This window comes from Microcaecilia unicolor, chromosome 3 (genome assembly GCF_901765095.1).
Source record: "Microcaecilia unicolor chromosome 3, aMicUni1.1, whole genome shotgun sequence".
Taxonomy (NCBI): Eukaryota; Metazoa; Chordata; class Amphibia; order Gymnophiona; family Siphonopidae; genus Microcaecilia; species Microcaecilia unicolor.
In genome coordinates, this window is record NC_044033.1 from 480,089,985 (window position 1) to 480,106,704 (window position 16,720).

A 16,720-nucleotide genomic window follows, 5' to 3' on the forward strand; every position below is an offset into this window, starting at 1 on the left:
TCCGCTTGTAAGCCAGAAGAATGACATATCCAACTCCATGCCCTCCTCACCGGTAGTAACAGCGGTGCATAAGCCTGGGGGGTACACAACCTCCCCGGCCGTGCATGGAACCAAGCACTAAAGTGAACAGGGTCAAACAGTCGAGTCTCCATTTCTGTACAAGAGAAATAAGAAGATCCACGAAACCAATCAGTCAGGTGTCGCATGTTACTGGCTATCGAGAAGAGCTTGACACTCAACAATCCCAAACCACCCTGGGTACGGGAGAGAAAAAGCTGTGACGCCCGCAGCCTGGGACGTTTACCCTGCCACAAAAACTGTGTCACTAGTTGTGTTACAAAACTGTCATCACTCGATTTAAGAAATAGAGGTACCATCTGTAGGACATAGAGCCACTGGGGGACCAGGATCATATTATATAAAGCGATTCTTCCCATTAAGGTCAAGGGAAGTGAGAACCACCCCCGTAAAGCTCGTTGGGTACAAACTTGCAAAGGCTGGATGTTAACCTCATACAGGCATGCCAGGTCCGATGGAATAAACACTCCCAAATATTTTAATGGACCAGGGGACCACATGAGTGGAAACTCCCCTTCCCACATCTCTCTAATCGAGGGTTGAATCGGAAAAGCAACAGACTTCTGCAGATTAAGGGTGAACCCTGAATAATAACTGAACTCTGCTATGACATCCAGCAAACTGTTCAATGACCTACACGGTTCAGTTAATGTCAGCAAGATATCATCTGCAAAAGCTAATGCCTTCACCGAGAACGAGGGGCCGTCAATCCCCGAGATTTCCGTGTCTTTCTGCACAGTCCTCAACAGTGGTTCTAGATACAACAGGAACAACAACGGAGACAACGGGCAGCCCTGTCTCGTGCCTCGAGCTATAGGAAAATTAGCAGAACGTAGACCATTTACTACCAGGGAGGCCTTAGGACCACGATAAAGCGTCGCAATCGCCTGCCTATACCAACCCGTCAGGCCCACATAATCCAGGACACCAAACAGATAGTCCCAGCACACTTTGTCAAACGCCTTTTCGGCGTCTAGGCTCACCAAAAGCAATGGTTTCTCTTGGGCATGACTATGTGCAATTGCTAAACATACTTTACGTACGTTAACGGATGAAGGTCTACCCCGGACAAAGCCCACCTGTCCTTCGCCAATCAATGTAGATATGTGGGGCGCCAAACGGTCCGCCAACACCTTGGCCAGGATCTTTAAATCAACATTAAGAAGTGATATAGGCCTATACGACTCTGGACTCTCCGGTGGCCTGTCCAGTTTTGGAATAAGCATAATTAACGCCTCGTTAGCATGTTGAGGAAGCTCCCCCTTCACTATAGAGGCGTCAAAAAAGGAGGTCAACGCCCTAACCACCTGGGGTAGCATACACTGGTAATATTCTGGTGTATACCCATCGGGGCCGGGTGCCGTGCCTTTCTTCAGAGACTTTACTACCGCCTGGATCTCTTTTGCTCTCAAGGGGGTGTTCAACTGACATACTACTGCCTCCGGTAGACGCGGTATACCTGAATCCTCTAAATAACTCTCTATAGACGGGCCACTCTGAGCGTCCGGGGCTGCATACAAGGAGGCATAAAAGTCACGAAAAAGCTGTAATATCCCACCTAGACTATTCTCCCGGGTACCGTCTGGTTTTTTCAAAGAAGGAATAAACCGACTGCCGCCCCAATTTTTTACAACTCTAGCCAATAATTTACCCGGCTTATTCCCATATCGATGGAAAGCAAAAGAACGATGAAATAGTTGTTTCTTGGTACGGTCATGAATGAGAGAGTTTAGTGCTGCGAGCGTAGAAACCATCTCCTCCTTAGATAATTTAGTAGGGGCTGCAATGTACCTACGTTTAGCCATCTGGTACTTCTGTTCCAGCTGAATTATTCCCTGCAACATGCGTTTCACCCGTGCAGTCATGTATGAAATTATTTCCCCCCTCATTACAACTTTCGACGTCTCCCAGTGTAATTGCGCCGTATGCTCGTGATACACATGAATGTCTGTGAACAACGACCACTTTTGTCTAAGATAGTCTTGAAAATGGGGATCCCCTACCAGGTATGTCGGGAAACGCCATTGACGTCCTCTCAGACGGGCCGCTCCCAGCTCTATGTCAGCCCAAATCAAGGCATGGTCGGAGACTTCCATAGGACCAATCTCCACCTGTAAAATTTGGGGAAAGAGACTGGCTTCCAACAAAAAATAATCTATCCTTGACCAGGTACCATGTGCGCGGGAGTGATGAGTATAGTCATGCACATTAGGGTTCATCAGGCGCCAGGGGTCAACCACATTCAACGCTTTACACAAATGCTGTAATCCCCTGCCCCTGCCCAAGGCCACTCCCGCTCCCGGGGCTGATCTATCTAGGTGCCCGTCCATTACTTGATTAAAGTCCCCCATGAGAATCCATGGTGCAGTTGAATGTTGTAGCCCAAGTCGTATGATATGCTGGAAAAGGGAGTGGTCATAGACATTAGGTCCATACATATTAAGTAAGAAAATCTCTTGACCCATTACATTTAGATGCAACAGTATGTACCGTCCCTGAGTGTCGCAAACCACCACCCGTGCCGTGTATTGTAAATTCTTATGGATAAGCACTGCCACTCCCCCCCTCTTCCCCTGTGCTGAAGAATAGAAACAGTCTCCCACCCATCTCTGACGCAATTTCAAATGTTCTGCATCCAACAACTTTGTCTCCTGCAAGCATGCGATAGTGACTTTGTGACGCTGCAACACAGTTAAGATTTTTGAGAGCTTTACCGGGGAGTTAATCCCAGAGACATTCCAAGAAATTAATCTAGGTGCCTGAAAATTGGCCTTAATCCCCAGTCATCCACTGTTGATACATCACAAATTTTGATGCAAGTGTCACCCCCGGGTGCCCAGCCTTCGCTCAGAGATCTGGACTATCTCCCTTCCCGCAGCAGCGCGCTAATACACAGTCATACTTAATCATGCATTCTTGTGGCATCCCCTTCCCATTTCTCCCGCCCAAACTACACATATAGGATAACCCCCCTCCCTCCCTCATCTCCTCCCTCTCACCCCTCCCCCATACATAAGTCTCCACCGTTCCCTGCCCCACCACCCCTCGTGGCCTCCCCTCCTGTAATCTTACTGTCCCCATCTATGTAAAGGTCACAACAATGCGGGGACCCCCCGTCCCACCCCACACCCTGTTTCCAACCCATCTGGACCCTCAACCAACAGTCAAAAGTCTCAGTGTCTCCCACTCAGATGGCCCCTTGAGTCCCTCGTCACCTGCTGCTTGCCAGTAGGTCTTGAACACTCTAACAGAACGCAAAAAGCCAAAATCAGGCCGGGTCCAGAGACTCCTTCAAGTCTTCATTCACAAACTTTAAAGCCAATTGATCCGAAGTGAAGGTGACCCATTTCCCTGCGTGATGGATTTTCAAAGTAGCAAGGTACAGCAGCAAGAAGCGCATTTTCTTATTCACCAGGGTCGTGCAAATTGGATGAAATTTCCATCGCCGCTCCTGAACACTAGCAGAGTAATCTTGGAATATGTGAATCCGGAACCCAGCATATGCTAAAGTGTCCCTTTTCAATCTATATCCCTGCAGTATGTCCTCCTTATGAATGTAATTATGAACTTTGATGATAACCGCTCTTGCTCTCTGGGCATCCTGTTGTTTCCTCCCAATCCTGTGGGCTCTTTCAATACAAAATGGGCCTCTGCTATCTGATAAAGCAAATTCCTTCTGTAACAATTCTTCCAGCACTGAGCCCAGATTCAGATCAGGAATATGCTCAGGGAGGCCCACAAACCTGAGATTATTGCGCCTGGCTCTATTCTCGATATCGTCCAATTTCTCTGCCTGCTGTGTTAGTTGATCTTGTAGGCTTCTGATTTCAGGCTCCCAGTGCTGACAGGCATCTTCCAAATCAGACACCCGTTTTTCCACTTCCACAGTGCGCTCTGCCAGATCTGCCAGCAAGCCATCGAATTTTCCAAATTGCCCTTCTAGCGAGGCAAACCTGGGTACCGCTGCTAACTGGGACAGCTGTCGGGGCGAAAACTCTGCCTCACTGTTCGGCGAACCCGGCACCATCTTGGATTCGCTTCCCGCAGCCGTCACCTTCTTATCACTTTTCGCGGTCTTCTTTAGGGCTCCGGACGGCATGGAGATAAGAAATTGGTCCATAATACTTCACCAGCCTGTGGGAACTCGTGGTATCGCCGCCCGACCAATTTAAAGGTAATTCGCGGGTGTTAAGCGAGTGGGGGTCCCGGAGCAGCGCGCAAACGTGGCTACTGCTCTCGGCGCATCACGTGACCTACCTCGTCAATGTTTAAATTTAATCTACCATTTGGATGCCTAGTCTCATAATCTGGATATTCAACAATTAAATCCCTCAGTCTTTGAAAAATAAATGATAACATAAACTACTAAAACCAAGACTGAATACGCCAAAATATAAGTAGGGCTACCAGCATTTGAGTATATCAATTTTTTTTTCTTTTTTCTTACTTCTATTACAGAGTGCCGTCAGTAAAAAAAAAAACCAAAAACACTATTTAAGGCAGTATATTTTCAATGCCTAGTGGTCTAGTATTTCTTTCATCGGGTCACTCATATTTTTATGTGTTATAGCCTATAATAAAGTGCTCAATCAAAATAACTGAAAACGTGAACTTATCTCTTAACGTTCTCTCAAAACTTTTGAGAGAACGTTAAGAGATAAGTTCACGTTTTGAGTTATTTTGATTGAGCACTTTATTATAGGCTATAGCACATAAAAATATGAATGACCCGATGAAAGAAATACTAGACCACTAGGCATTGAAAATATACTGCCTTAAATAGTGTGTTTTTTTTTTTTTTTTACTGACGGCACTCTGTAATAGAAGTAAGAAAAAAGAAAAAATTGATATACTCAAATGCTGGTAGCCTTATTTATATTTTGACGTATTCAGTCTTGGCTTTAGTAGTTTATAGTCTCATAATCTGACAGGGTCTTCTGCAATTTCTCATATTCCACTCATGATTTAATAACTTTGAATAATTTTGTGTTGTCTGCAAATTTGATCACCTCACTGTGTTTCCCTTTCCAGATCATTTATAAATATGTTAAAAAGAACTATTTCTAGTACAGATTCCTGGGGCACTCTACTATTTGCTTTTAATCTAATTTTCAGTGCAACAATCCAAAATCTTAGAGGAGAAAGCATACAAACTTCCACTGAAAGATTTTAACAATTCAACATGTAGGGGCATAGTTATCAATGTGGGCTACCGTTAAGATGGGTTATTTTACCTCTAAGGCATACTCTTTTAGCACAGGTCCCATTTTGTGCAGTGAAAGCTAAATACTAATAACTGGGATTAACAGTAAAATAACACACCTAAACAGTAGCCCATTTTGATAACCTCCCTCCATAGTTCTACTCTCTGGTCTGTATCATACGCAGTAACTTGGTGGGGGGGGGGGGGGGGTGGAGGGGAGAATAGGGTTTGCTGTGAGTATTTGATTCTACATCTTTGTTGGTGCTAATAAAAGAAAGCCTGATATACTTTTAGTATTGTTTTGAATTCATTTTGTTTGTGGCATGTTTTTAAGTTGTTTGTGCTATGCTGTAATCTGCTCTGAATGTGTTATTTCCCTAAAATGAGCAGAATGTCTGGGTAGATAAGTTCCTAATCAACACCAGGGCATTGTCTCCTATCATATCTCTCTTTAATTTTCTTGGTGTTTCTCATTGACTTTATCTGGATTTTCAGAAAACTTTTCACATACTGGAAGGCTCATTAGGATAGAACATTGAGGCAAGAACTGGAACACTCAAATCTGGATGTTAACAATTCTGTTGGTATTTTACGGAAGGATCGTTCAGATCTGTGAAGCTTTTTGTAAAATACAGATATGCAGGAATGCACATGTATTTGTGAGCGTGGGCATATACAGTAGTTGCAAAACATTTTCGGTTATACATGTGCACAAAAAGAGAAGCATCAAATTGATAGTTTCCATGAAGAGCTGCTGGTATTTATACAGAGATGCAGGCCAGCTAATTCTCACATATGGGTGCCGTCGCCCACGGTGCGCAGTGGTGAAAAGCTGCCCCAAGTAGTATGAGAGCAGGGGGGAGAGGAGAATTGCTGGACATGAATGGATGGAGCGGAAAGAGGAGAAATGCTGGACATGAATGGAGGGGGAGGGAAGGCAGAGGAAGGAGATGCACATGGATGGAGTGGAGAGTAGAGAGAAGAATTGCTGGACATGGATAGAGAGGAAGTGAGATGAACATGGAGAGGAGAAATTCTGGACATGGATGGAGGGGAGGGAAAAGAGAGGAAGGAGATGCATTTGAATGGAGGGGAGGTTGAAATGCTGGCCATGGATTCAAGGGATGGGAGAGAGGAGACATGCTGGACATGGATTGAGGGGAGGGAAGAGAACAGAAAAGAAAAGAAGATAATGCACATGGATAGAGATGAGGGAAAGGGAAGAGAGGAGAAAAACTGCACCCAGAAGGAGAGAAAATAGGTAAAAGCTGAATTTGAAGAGGGGCTATCTCTGTTCTGCATGTGTGACAGCAAGGCCAAGTGTCTGATTAGGAATCTGTTTGTTAGGTTCTGAGATTTTGATAACATATTTGTGTTTCAGATTTAGCAAGATTGACTAATTTGTGGTCCGTGTTCTAATTTGTTTTGTGTCATTTTGGGTATACTGGAGATGATTTTTTTTTCATTAAAAATAATTTCTGTAAGCTGTTACAAGTTAATTTTCTTCTTCTATACTGGTGTAATATTTTCATTGATGCTTGTTTATATGTGCCATGACTGGTAAAAGGAGTGTGGTTACTGTGGAGTGGCTATTTCCCCTAAACTTAACCATAATGAATACCGGTACCTTTTTTTCGTACAAAAAACCCCCCAAACTGGCTACAAGTGTGGGTTGAGAATGAGAGAGAGAGGAAATGTTAGGGTAGAAGAGTGTAGGAAGGAAAAGAGAGGGGAGATGCTTGTCTGGGTGGAACCATATGGTAGGGACCATCAGGGTTCTCAGGGGAGATGAGTGATAAGAGGATGGTGAGTATAGAGGGTAGAAGTGAGTCATTGGGGGAGGGGTTGGGGTGGGGCTAGGCAAGGTGCTGGGGGCCCCCACCAAACTGGTTTGCACAGGGCCCCACAATTCCTAAGACCAGCCATGGTCTTCTGGGCAGTATGGATATAATACTGAATACAGGCACCTATTAAAAGTGAAACATTGGAGAACAGAAATCCTACCCTGTCAGAGACTCCTGCTTTTGAGAGGTGATGCTGAGAATGGACTGTAAGCAAGATTCCCCCTGAGAGAGTGCTCTCTAGCAGTAGTACTACAAGACCACCACTGGGGGTCATTGGTTCCATTTTATTTGGTGCTGAATTGGGCAGCAGCATAGGGTGATTGCTGCCACCTAGGACGCCCTAAACTACTAATGAAGCCCTTGGGTAAAACGCAGGGGTGGGGTCTGGGAGTGGAGGGAACACAAAGCTATGCAGGTGGCGGGATTGTGCTGTTGGGGGGGCTAGGATTGAGGTCTGGGAAGGGTTTGGGTGGAGTTCTGGATGTAGGGAAGGGTTCAGGTGGAGGATATGTAGTCCAGGAAGGGATCCTAAGTGCTGGGAGCTGTGCTGCCAGGCACTTCACTTGTTAGAAGCTGTGTTAATGGACCACCAATAGTGCAGTTGCACTTACTGTTTCCACTTGAGGTGGTGGTGGCTGTGCAATTGGTGTTCTTGACAGCTAGAACACAGTAACGACTTGTGTGCTAGCTGTCACTGCAAACCACTGGTTGAGGAGCTGATGCGGGGATTATGCCCCAGCAGTTGTTTATTTTAACACCAGGAGACAATAGATCGGGCCCATGCTACTATATCACTGAAAATCCTGCATTTGCTGGTTAATGCAGCTTAGTAAAAGGGCCCCCTAATTACTAATAACCTGAGTTGACATATCTTAATAGTAACCCATGCTGATAATGTCCCACTCTATCTTTGCATTCAACAACAGTGAAATTCATACTAAAGGAGCTTTGCTTTGGAGGGTACATTCACATGCCATTGATAATTTCAAGGATAGACCACATGTAAAATCTGTTGTTTTTCTTTGTATTGTATGGAAAGTTTCAAGAAATGGTGCTAAGTTCTGCTGATATTGAAATATTAATATACTGATAATAGAAATTGAGATGAAAATTGAGATGAAAATCCATAAAAATGCTGATGTAAACTGTAATGTATGTTCAAATCAAATATATGAGATGATAATTTATAATTTTTTTTTCCAGTTGCCTCTAAACAGTGTTGATGGTACCTATGAATTGCTTGTAAATGGATATGCTGGAAACAAGACAGTATTTTTCAAGAGCACTCCTCTTGAGTTTGAGTCCAAGGGCTTTTCTGTCTTCATCCAGACTGACAAATCACTTTATAAACCAGGCCAAGAAGTGAAGATGCGAGTTGTCGCTGTTAATTTGGATCTCAAACCTTACGATGCTGTTATAGACCTACATATTCGGGTGAGTAAAACATTGCAATCTATCAGCAGGTCTCTGTGTAACCATAAGACATCAAAGAAACTTCACACCTATCTTTGTTTTTCTGTTTATTTGGATTTAGCTCACACTTTTTTTAGTGGCAGCTCAAGTTGAGTTCAGGTACATTATGAGTACTTTATGTGGGGAAGTTATCAATATGGGCTACCATTCAGATGTGTTATTTTACTGTTAACATCAGTTATTAATAAGTAGGTCTCATTGCATAAATCGGGACCTGTGCTAAAATAGCACTAGTTTTCCTACGGGCGCCTACACATTTAGTGTGCGCTAATCTTGTGCACGCGTTAAAAACGCTAGCGCACCTTAGTAAACGGGGCCCTTAGTTTGTACCTGAGGCAATGGAGGTGAATCCCCCCCAATGGGAGGGTTTTAATATTTTTATGTTTCAATAATTTTTATTAATGAACATATATAATAGACAATCAACACTCTCTGAATCTTTCATCATAAAACAAAACAAATGTAATAGAACAAGCAGTATATAATCGTTATAAAGACATATGAGTTGGTGACATATCAAGTGTATATAGGAATCAATAAGAGATTTAAAATAAGAGGCAAAAACTCCACTAGACCACAAAAAAGGGGGTGCTGGTACAGCATTTTCACCAAACACTTTCAAGGATATCTAAGAAAAAAAACGAAGCACCCAGGCTTTGTGTCTTTGTCCTCATGGCTAAGAAACATTTTCTACGTGCCTGAGTTGATCTCACTAGATCAGGAAAAATCCAGATTTCATCTCCAAGAAATAAAGTCTGCACATTGTGAAAACCGAAATGAGGTATCATATCCTAGTCTTGTTCAAATACCAGAGTAACCAGTAAGGTTGCTTTCACAACAACTAAAGGACCTTCATAGGCTAATCCAATTGCCTCATTAGAATTGGCTACTTCCACAGACGCATTTCCCAAAATTTCACTCTGAGGCCATATTCCAGGCTTGGAAGTTTTATATAATAAATTCTGGCTTTGGGTGGTAGTAACTGAATTCTTCAAATTCTTGGTCAAATAAGTTTAAAAAAGATCTAATGGTATCATATCTTGGGCTTTAGGAAAATCCAAGATCCTAAGGTTAAGACGTCTGGTATAATTTCCCAAAACCTCAATCCTTCTGTTTGAGTCTTATCCTTAATCAAAGTATTATTGACTAACTTCATACTTTCCATCTCTCTTTCCAAGAATCCATTTCCCCCTTCTGTGTGTCTGTTGTTCAGTTGCCTGAGTTTTATTCTGCAGTTCTTTTGCAAGTGTTTTTAAGTTGGTAGAATAAGAAGAATCAGGTCTTACCAACACACTCCACAAAGAATCCAAGGTAATGACTGTTGGCCTTTGCAGGGGGAGCAAAAGATTCCGCTCATGGTTCCTGGATAGAAGATGTCATCGGAGCCACTTGGGCCCCTCCAGTTATGGGCTAGGTTCCCTCTAAGACCGAAGCAACACTCCCTGAGCCATTCTCTTGTTCTGTAGGTGCAGCTGTCCCACCTGAACTTGATCACTGATCTCTAGTGCGGGCATTTCCCCACCTGATCTTCAACACGGGTGTTTCCCCTTCTGCTCCAAGCAACTGCCTCGCTGAACTATTTGCGACTAAAGGCTGAGATCAGTTCAAACTTCCCCCATGAAGAACTGCAGCAGGAGATTCTGGCTCCCCATTTACTCTAGTTTGCCATGTTACAAAAGCTTCCAACGTCGGCTGAGACGAGGAAGAAACCGAAGCTGTAGGGGTGCAGACAAACCGTCTTCCCCTTCTTTTCCAGAGGCATGAGGTAAATTGCTTAAGAAGAATTCAGGATATGCTGAAGCAATCACGATCAAGGTGCCACCATTTTGACTCTGCCCCCAGCGCCATGTTTTAATAGACTTCAGTTATAGCAGAATATAGCGGCTCAATTAATATTCTCTGCCTCTAGATATGAATCTGCTGTTCCACTCTTGATGAAGTTGCACTGTCTTCCTGTGGAGGCAGAGCCTAATTTAAGCTTTGTACTCTCATTCATAAGATTCTAAATGGCTTAGCACCCTTTTATCTTTGTGATTGAGCCTAGTGTACTTCATATTAATTCCTTGTGTAGTATTCATAATTTAATGCTTTTGCATTTTCTGTCGGTTAGACAATTGAAATATAGGGCCATATTTAATTCTTCCCATCAATCAGTGGTATCTTGAAATTCTCTACCCTTGGGAATTTGCACAGATTCTAATCATTTGACATTTTGAAAAACTGTAAAAACTTGGTTATTTGAAAAAGAATTTTGACCCAATTAAACGATTTTAATTTATTTTGTAATTCCTGACCTATCTTTGTTGGCATCTTGGTATTGTAACCTGTTGTAGAAAGTACATAAATTTTGTGAAAATAAAATTGTCCCATACAAGATCATTAAAACTGGTCTTTTAATATATCTTATTGCAGTGTGGCGGGAAGACTGAGAGAAGGCTCTCTCCTTCCATGTCTCCCTAAGTATGACAATCCAGTGCTTACATTTATACCCTTAAATACATATGAGGTAGTTGATTCATCTATACAGACTTCCATAGCATCAGCAAAACATCTTTTTTTAGAAGACTGAACTTAATCTATGCAAATATAAAGTATAAGGGCATAGTAAAATGGAAAAACCCATTAAATAGCATTTCTCATCCACCTTTAATAATAGACTAATATTTATTACCTGTTTTTCTACAGAATATGCTTTACCTTTCTAAAAGATGACATCTATCTCAAATACTGGTCAGTTCAGATCTCCTTTTATCCTCTCATCAAATGGCCTTTTGTAGTCAATATAGAAAGAGATCTGTAGTAAATATCTCTGTTTGTGCTTATTTGGCCTTCCCCTAGGGTCTGCTAAGACAGCATTTGTAAATAACTCACTTAAGACAATTTCTTGCATTTCTTTTAAAGACATAAGTTTAATTTTCTTTCCCAGTTCCACACTGCATTGAACTGTTCAGTGTGGGCTAGAAGCGATGCATAACATAAAAATTAAAGAGAGAGAAGAAATCTTGGTAAATCTCTCTATATAAAACGCACCTCCAACGATCTAATGAAGCCTCACTTTCCTAACGTTCTAAAGTGAAGTGGCTGAGATAAGTTTTCATCCATGAGTGTCTGCCCTACCCACGCGTCAAACGTGATGACGTCGAGGGCGGAGCAATGACACTCAACGAATCACATCAACCACCCACCCCCCAACATCAAACACAACCCTCCCACCACCCGAAGCACATCCACACACCCGCCCCCCCCCCCCACACACAGGTCACTCCCTCCCTCCCAGTTCAAGGCCCATCATGCACCTCCCAACGAGTTGCAGACTCTCCCCTCCCTCAGATTTAAGCACCCCCCCCTCCGTGTAAATGACCCTGCTTGGCGCATCAAACACCCCCTCCCCAACATCAAACACCCCCCTCCCACCACCTGAAGCACATCCACACACCTGCCCCCCCCACACACATGTCACTCCCTCCCTCCCAGTTCAAGGCCCATCACGCACCTCCCAACGAGTTGCAGACTCCCCCTCCCTCAGATTTAAACACCCCTCCGCGTAAATGACCCTGCTCGGCGCATCAACAACCCCCCCCAACATCAGACACACCCCCCTCCTACCACCCGAAGCACATCCACACACCCGCCCCCACACACACACACATGTCACTCCCTCCTTCACTCCCTGCCACTTCAGGGCCCATCACGCCCCTCCCACCCAGTTCCAGATGCCCCCCTCCCTCAGATTTCAACACCCCCCCTTCTCCGCGTTAATGACACCTGCACCCCCTACCGTGGCACTCTGGACATCATCCTTTCCTCCGAAATACCTCCCCTCTGCTGACCGATCCGAAGTTCTGTCCTGGGCTGCGGGGCGTGGCTTGATGAATGAGCATCTGTTGAAGTCTCTGTATGTGTGTCTGACATCACACGCACGCACAGAAACTTCAACAGATGCTCATTCAACAAGGAACGCCACGCAGCCCACAACAGCACTTTGGATCTGTCAGTAGAGCTACGTGACGGCTTCAGGGGAGGTATTTCCGAGGAAAGGGTGGTGTCCAGAGGGTCGCGGCAGGGGGGTCCAGGGGTCAATAACGCGGAGGGGGGTGGTGTTTAATTCTGAGGGAAGGGGGACTGCAACTCAGTGGGAGGGGTGTGAAGGGGGCCTTGAACTGGGAGGGAGGGGGGTCTAACTCTGGAGGGACTGAAGGGGGGGGGGGCAAGGGACCGAGCAGGGTAGTCCAGAGGGTTGCGCCACGGCGGGCCAGGCAGTAATGCGAAGGGGGGGGTTACAATCAGAGGGAGGGGGGAGTCTGCAACTCGGTGGGAGGGCGTGAAGGGGGCCTTGAACTCAGAGGGAGGGATGGAGGGAGGAGGGTCTGCAACTTGGGAGGGAGGGGGTCTGCAACTCGGGAGGGGGGAGACACGAAGGGACGGAGGGGAGTCTGGAGGGAGGGAGGGGGGTCTGCAACTCGGAAGGGAGGGAGGGGGTATGGAACTCGGGAGGGAGGATGGGTGGGAGTTTACCTTCCTAGCGCCCGTTTCATTGCGTTTCGAAACAGGCCTTTCTTGCTAGTTGCTTTTAAAACATAAACAGATTAATATTTTTCTAAGATAAATGAGGAGTTTATAAGCTTGCTTTAGTAGGAGCTGCACAAAAGCTGATTGAACATTGCAGGAGGGCGATGGGCCCCACAACTTTGCCTGCATATAAATGGAGGCAGACAGGCAGAATGCTGGGAGCTTTTTTACACATTGAGTGGATTAGTTCACTAATGGGAAGAAAGCTTTGTAGGATCCATGATGCATACACACTGAATGGAGAGAAATGGATCAGAATAAGGGAATTAAAACCTGCTTCCCCTCAAGGTTGGGAGTTCGCTGTAGAGTTTGGTTATGTATTCACCTTTGGTCTTCGCTTCAGGCTAAGATGGGAGACAGCCTTTTAGAGGGAAAACCCTGTTATTGGTGGTTGCAGAGCCCTGTTGAGTGCTGGTAATTCTGAACCCCAGCAAGTAGAGTAGCCTTAGAAGCTCTCTTGAATACAGGAAGAATGATAGCCCTTGGGAGCATTGCTCAAGGCACTGAGGCCTTTGAGAGCAGCAACCCCTGGGAGCATCACTCAAGGCAAGGAGGCTTTTGGGAGCAGCTCAGGGCAGAACAAAATGGCTTGAGGGGACACTCTTTGTGCCTAGGACCTAGAAGAGCAGAGGTAGACCTCTAGTGGGGATTCCTGGTACTGGTGGTTGCAGAGCCCTGTTAAGGGCTGAAGTCTGAAGCCCAGCAAAGAGAATCCCTAGAGGCTCCTTTTGAAGAGAGGACAAGGCCTCCAGGGTGTAATCGGCACTAGGGGCTGGACCTCTGGGGTACAGTCGGCACTAGAGCACAGCAAGGAAGAGGACTTCTTAAGTGTGGCTAGAACCAAGAGCCCAGTGGAGGAGAACAGCTCTGGGGAGGACAGCTGGTCCTTGGAGCCCAGGGAAAGCTTCCATGAAGCCACCGCAGGGACAGGCATAGCCATCTTGGAAGTCCAGCAGCCACCAGCCCAAGAAATTTCCAGCAGAGGGATGAGATCTGAGGGGAACTGGGAGAGGGTGTACTTAAAGGAGAAGAGAGGAGGGACCTAGGTGTCACAGCCGCACACACACCCACACACTGACTTAGCTAAGAAGCTGGGAGAAGCTTACAGCTACTATTTTGGCAAGCAAGACTGAAAGGGTTTGAAAAGTATGAAAGACTATAAGTTATTGGTTCTAAGGATCTTAGTTATAGATTAATACCACTGATTTAAGTGCACAAGTACTGTGTTAAGTACTAAGACTGTTGAAATTTGTTGGTGTGTATTTATGTAACTGAATTGATGTGATGATAAATTCTCATTTCATAGGTGCATAAAACAGTGTTTATAGAGGTCTATGTAAATAGTTCAATATAGCCTGTTTAATTTATTAGGCAGGGAGAGTCCAGGGACTTTAGTTTTTCCATAAGCACTTATGTGCTACTATTCTAAACATTTGCACATATAACTGGCCTGTAAATGTTAGGGCCTACTTGGTAGAATTACCCCCTTATTGATGCAGTATTTTAATATGAAAAATCTCTCTATATAAAAGGCACCACCAACGTTCTAAATGAAGCCTCCTGCCGAAAGTGTGAAGGGGGAGAGATATCCGGTTTCCCCATGAATGTCTGCCCCGCCCTCGCTCTCTCTGTAACACAAACAGTGAAGGAAAACACAGCAAAGCAGGGAACCAAATCGCTCTCTCTGTAACAGTGAATGACTCAGAGGGGGGAGGGGAGAGAGGGCAGAAGCCCTCACTATCTCTCTAACACAAACACAGAACAGCAGATAACTTAACACTGAAGGACTGGACTCCGAGGGGGGAGGGGACAGACAGCACAGGGGAAGGGAGAGAGGGCAGAGGGCAGGGACACACACACTCCCACATGCACACAGAAGAAAACCTTGCTAGCCCCCGTTTCATTTGCATTAGAAACGGGGCTTTTTTACTAGTTTCATATAAAATTGCAGAGGCTTAACATTTGTAGAACTTTAAACGGTATCTCAAATTATACTGCAGTTGTGCTCGCCAGCATATAATTTTGCACTAACCTTGTTTAATATAGGTTAGTTGCTATCTGAGTCCATTTGAATGGAGTATCCTAATGGTTAGAGCATTGGGCTAAGAACCATGGAAACCAGGTTCAAATCTCCCTGCATCCCCTTATAATCTTGTGGGTTTAAGTGACTTTCTAATTGCCTGAGGTACAAACATAAAGAGCAGTTCTGCAAATTAGGCACCCATATTTAATCATATACATATGGTGATTAAATTTAGGAGAATTGTTATAGCATGCTAAACAAGTGCATTTCTAGCCACCTCCAACCAAAATGTTCTATTTCAATATTTATTTTAGGACCCTCGAGGAAATTTGATTTGTCAGTGGCTGGCAGAGCAGGGTGATTTGGGTGTCCTTTCCAAAAACTTCCAGATATCTGCAAATCCTCCACTTGGTGATTGGTCCATAGAAGCTCAAGTAAATGTGAGTATATATCTTTTCACAACTTGAAGTGACAACAGATTGGGAAAGAATACAGAGGCATGGCTTTAGTAGGGTTGCCAACCCTGCTCCAGATATGCCCAGCATATTTGATCAAGACCTGGGTTTACCTCATTGTGTACATTGCTTCATGGTAGAGCTGGCTCTGTGTGTGGCTCTACTGCAATATTTTCACTCAAGAGCCAAGGCAGCATGCTATAAGTAATGAGCATGTAAATTACGTCTGTGTTTAAATTGCAGCAGTATTCCACAGCTCACTGTGAAATGTCACCCTTTTTGTCAGTGCCTGAGTGGTGATTGGCTCGGGCACTTGACAGGAAGGGTGACATTTTACAAATAAACTAGTGCAAGCTGCCAGTATCTGCACTGGCCTCAGACACTGACAGTACCCCTGGCTAAAATATTAATTCTTGGTGTTTAGTGGCACCCCTCCATTCATCTGATCCTCTCAAACTCTAAAGGGTATCTGGAGCAGGGTGGTTGAGTTGGGAGGAGAGAGGGGGTGCAGATAGACTCTCAACCAATCCTTCTATGCTGCCGTGGAATGGCTAAACACTGCCATTTATGTTCCTTTAAATGCAGTGTGCCATTGGGGTTTCCACACAAGTTAACACCTGCACTGAAACCATTTCTGCAATTGCCATCCTGCGGTGAAACAGTGTTAAACCCATAGAACCATGTGGGAAACTTCCTACATTGGCCTCTTAATTGGGAAGTCAAAATTCTAAATCCCCCCATGCAGGTAAACCCAGGACTGAACCAACCTGTCAGACAGGGCTGGAAGCTATTCCTCCTTCAGCTTCAGGCAGACTTGTGGCCCCCCTGTGGATGGGGGCCCAGGGCAACTGCCCTGTTTGCCAACCCCTAACGCCGGCTCTGCTGTCAGGCAAAGCTGTGGTCAGCTGGCAACCCTAGGTTTCTGGAAATCTTTTCAACATAGGTTTATTGAAGAGGATGATAGGATTTTTTAATTACATATTGAGTACTTGCTATGCTTCAGTATGCTTTTACAATTCATTACATCCTGGAAGAAGTTGGGGTAGGGAAATGGATAGTGTTCAATTGGTCAGCA

General features: G+C 44.7%; 1 protein-coding gene across 1 annotated transcript in view; it reads left to right on the forward strand.

Moving 5' to 3' along the window:
- The window catches only part of CD109 (CD109 molecule), a 538,537-nt gene that overhangs the window by 51,926 nt on the left and 469,891 nt on the right, over window positions 1–16,720 (forward strand). Inside the window, exons 4-5 of the mRNA XM_030199046.1 lie at window positions 8,329–8,559; window positions 15,505–15,630. Coding sequence (XP_030054906.1) covers window positions 8,329–8,559; window positions 15,505–15,630 — 357 coding nt within the window. The remainder of the gene's footprint in view (window positions 1–8,328; window positions 8,560–15,504; window positions 15,631–16,720) is intronic.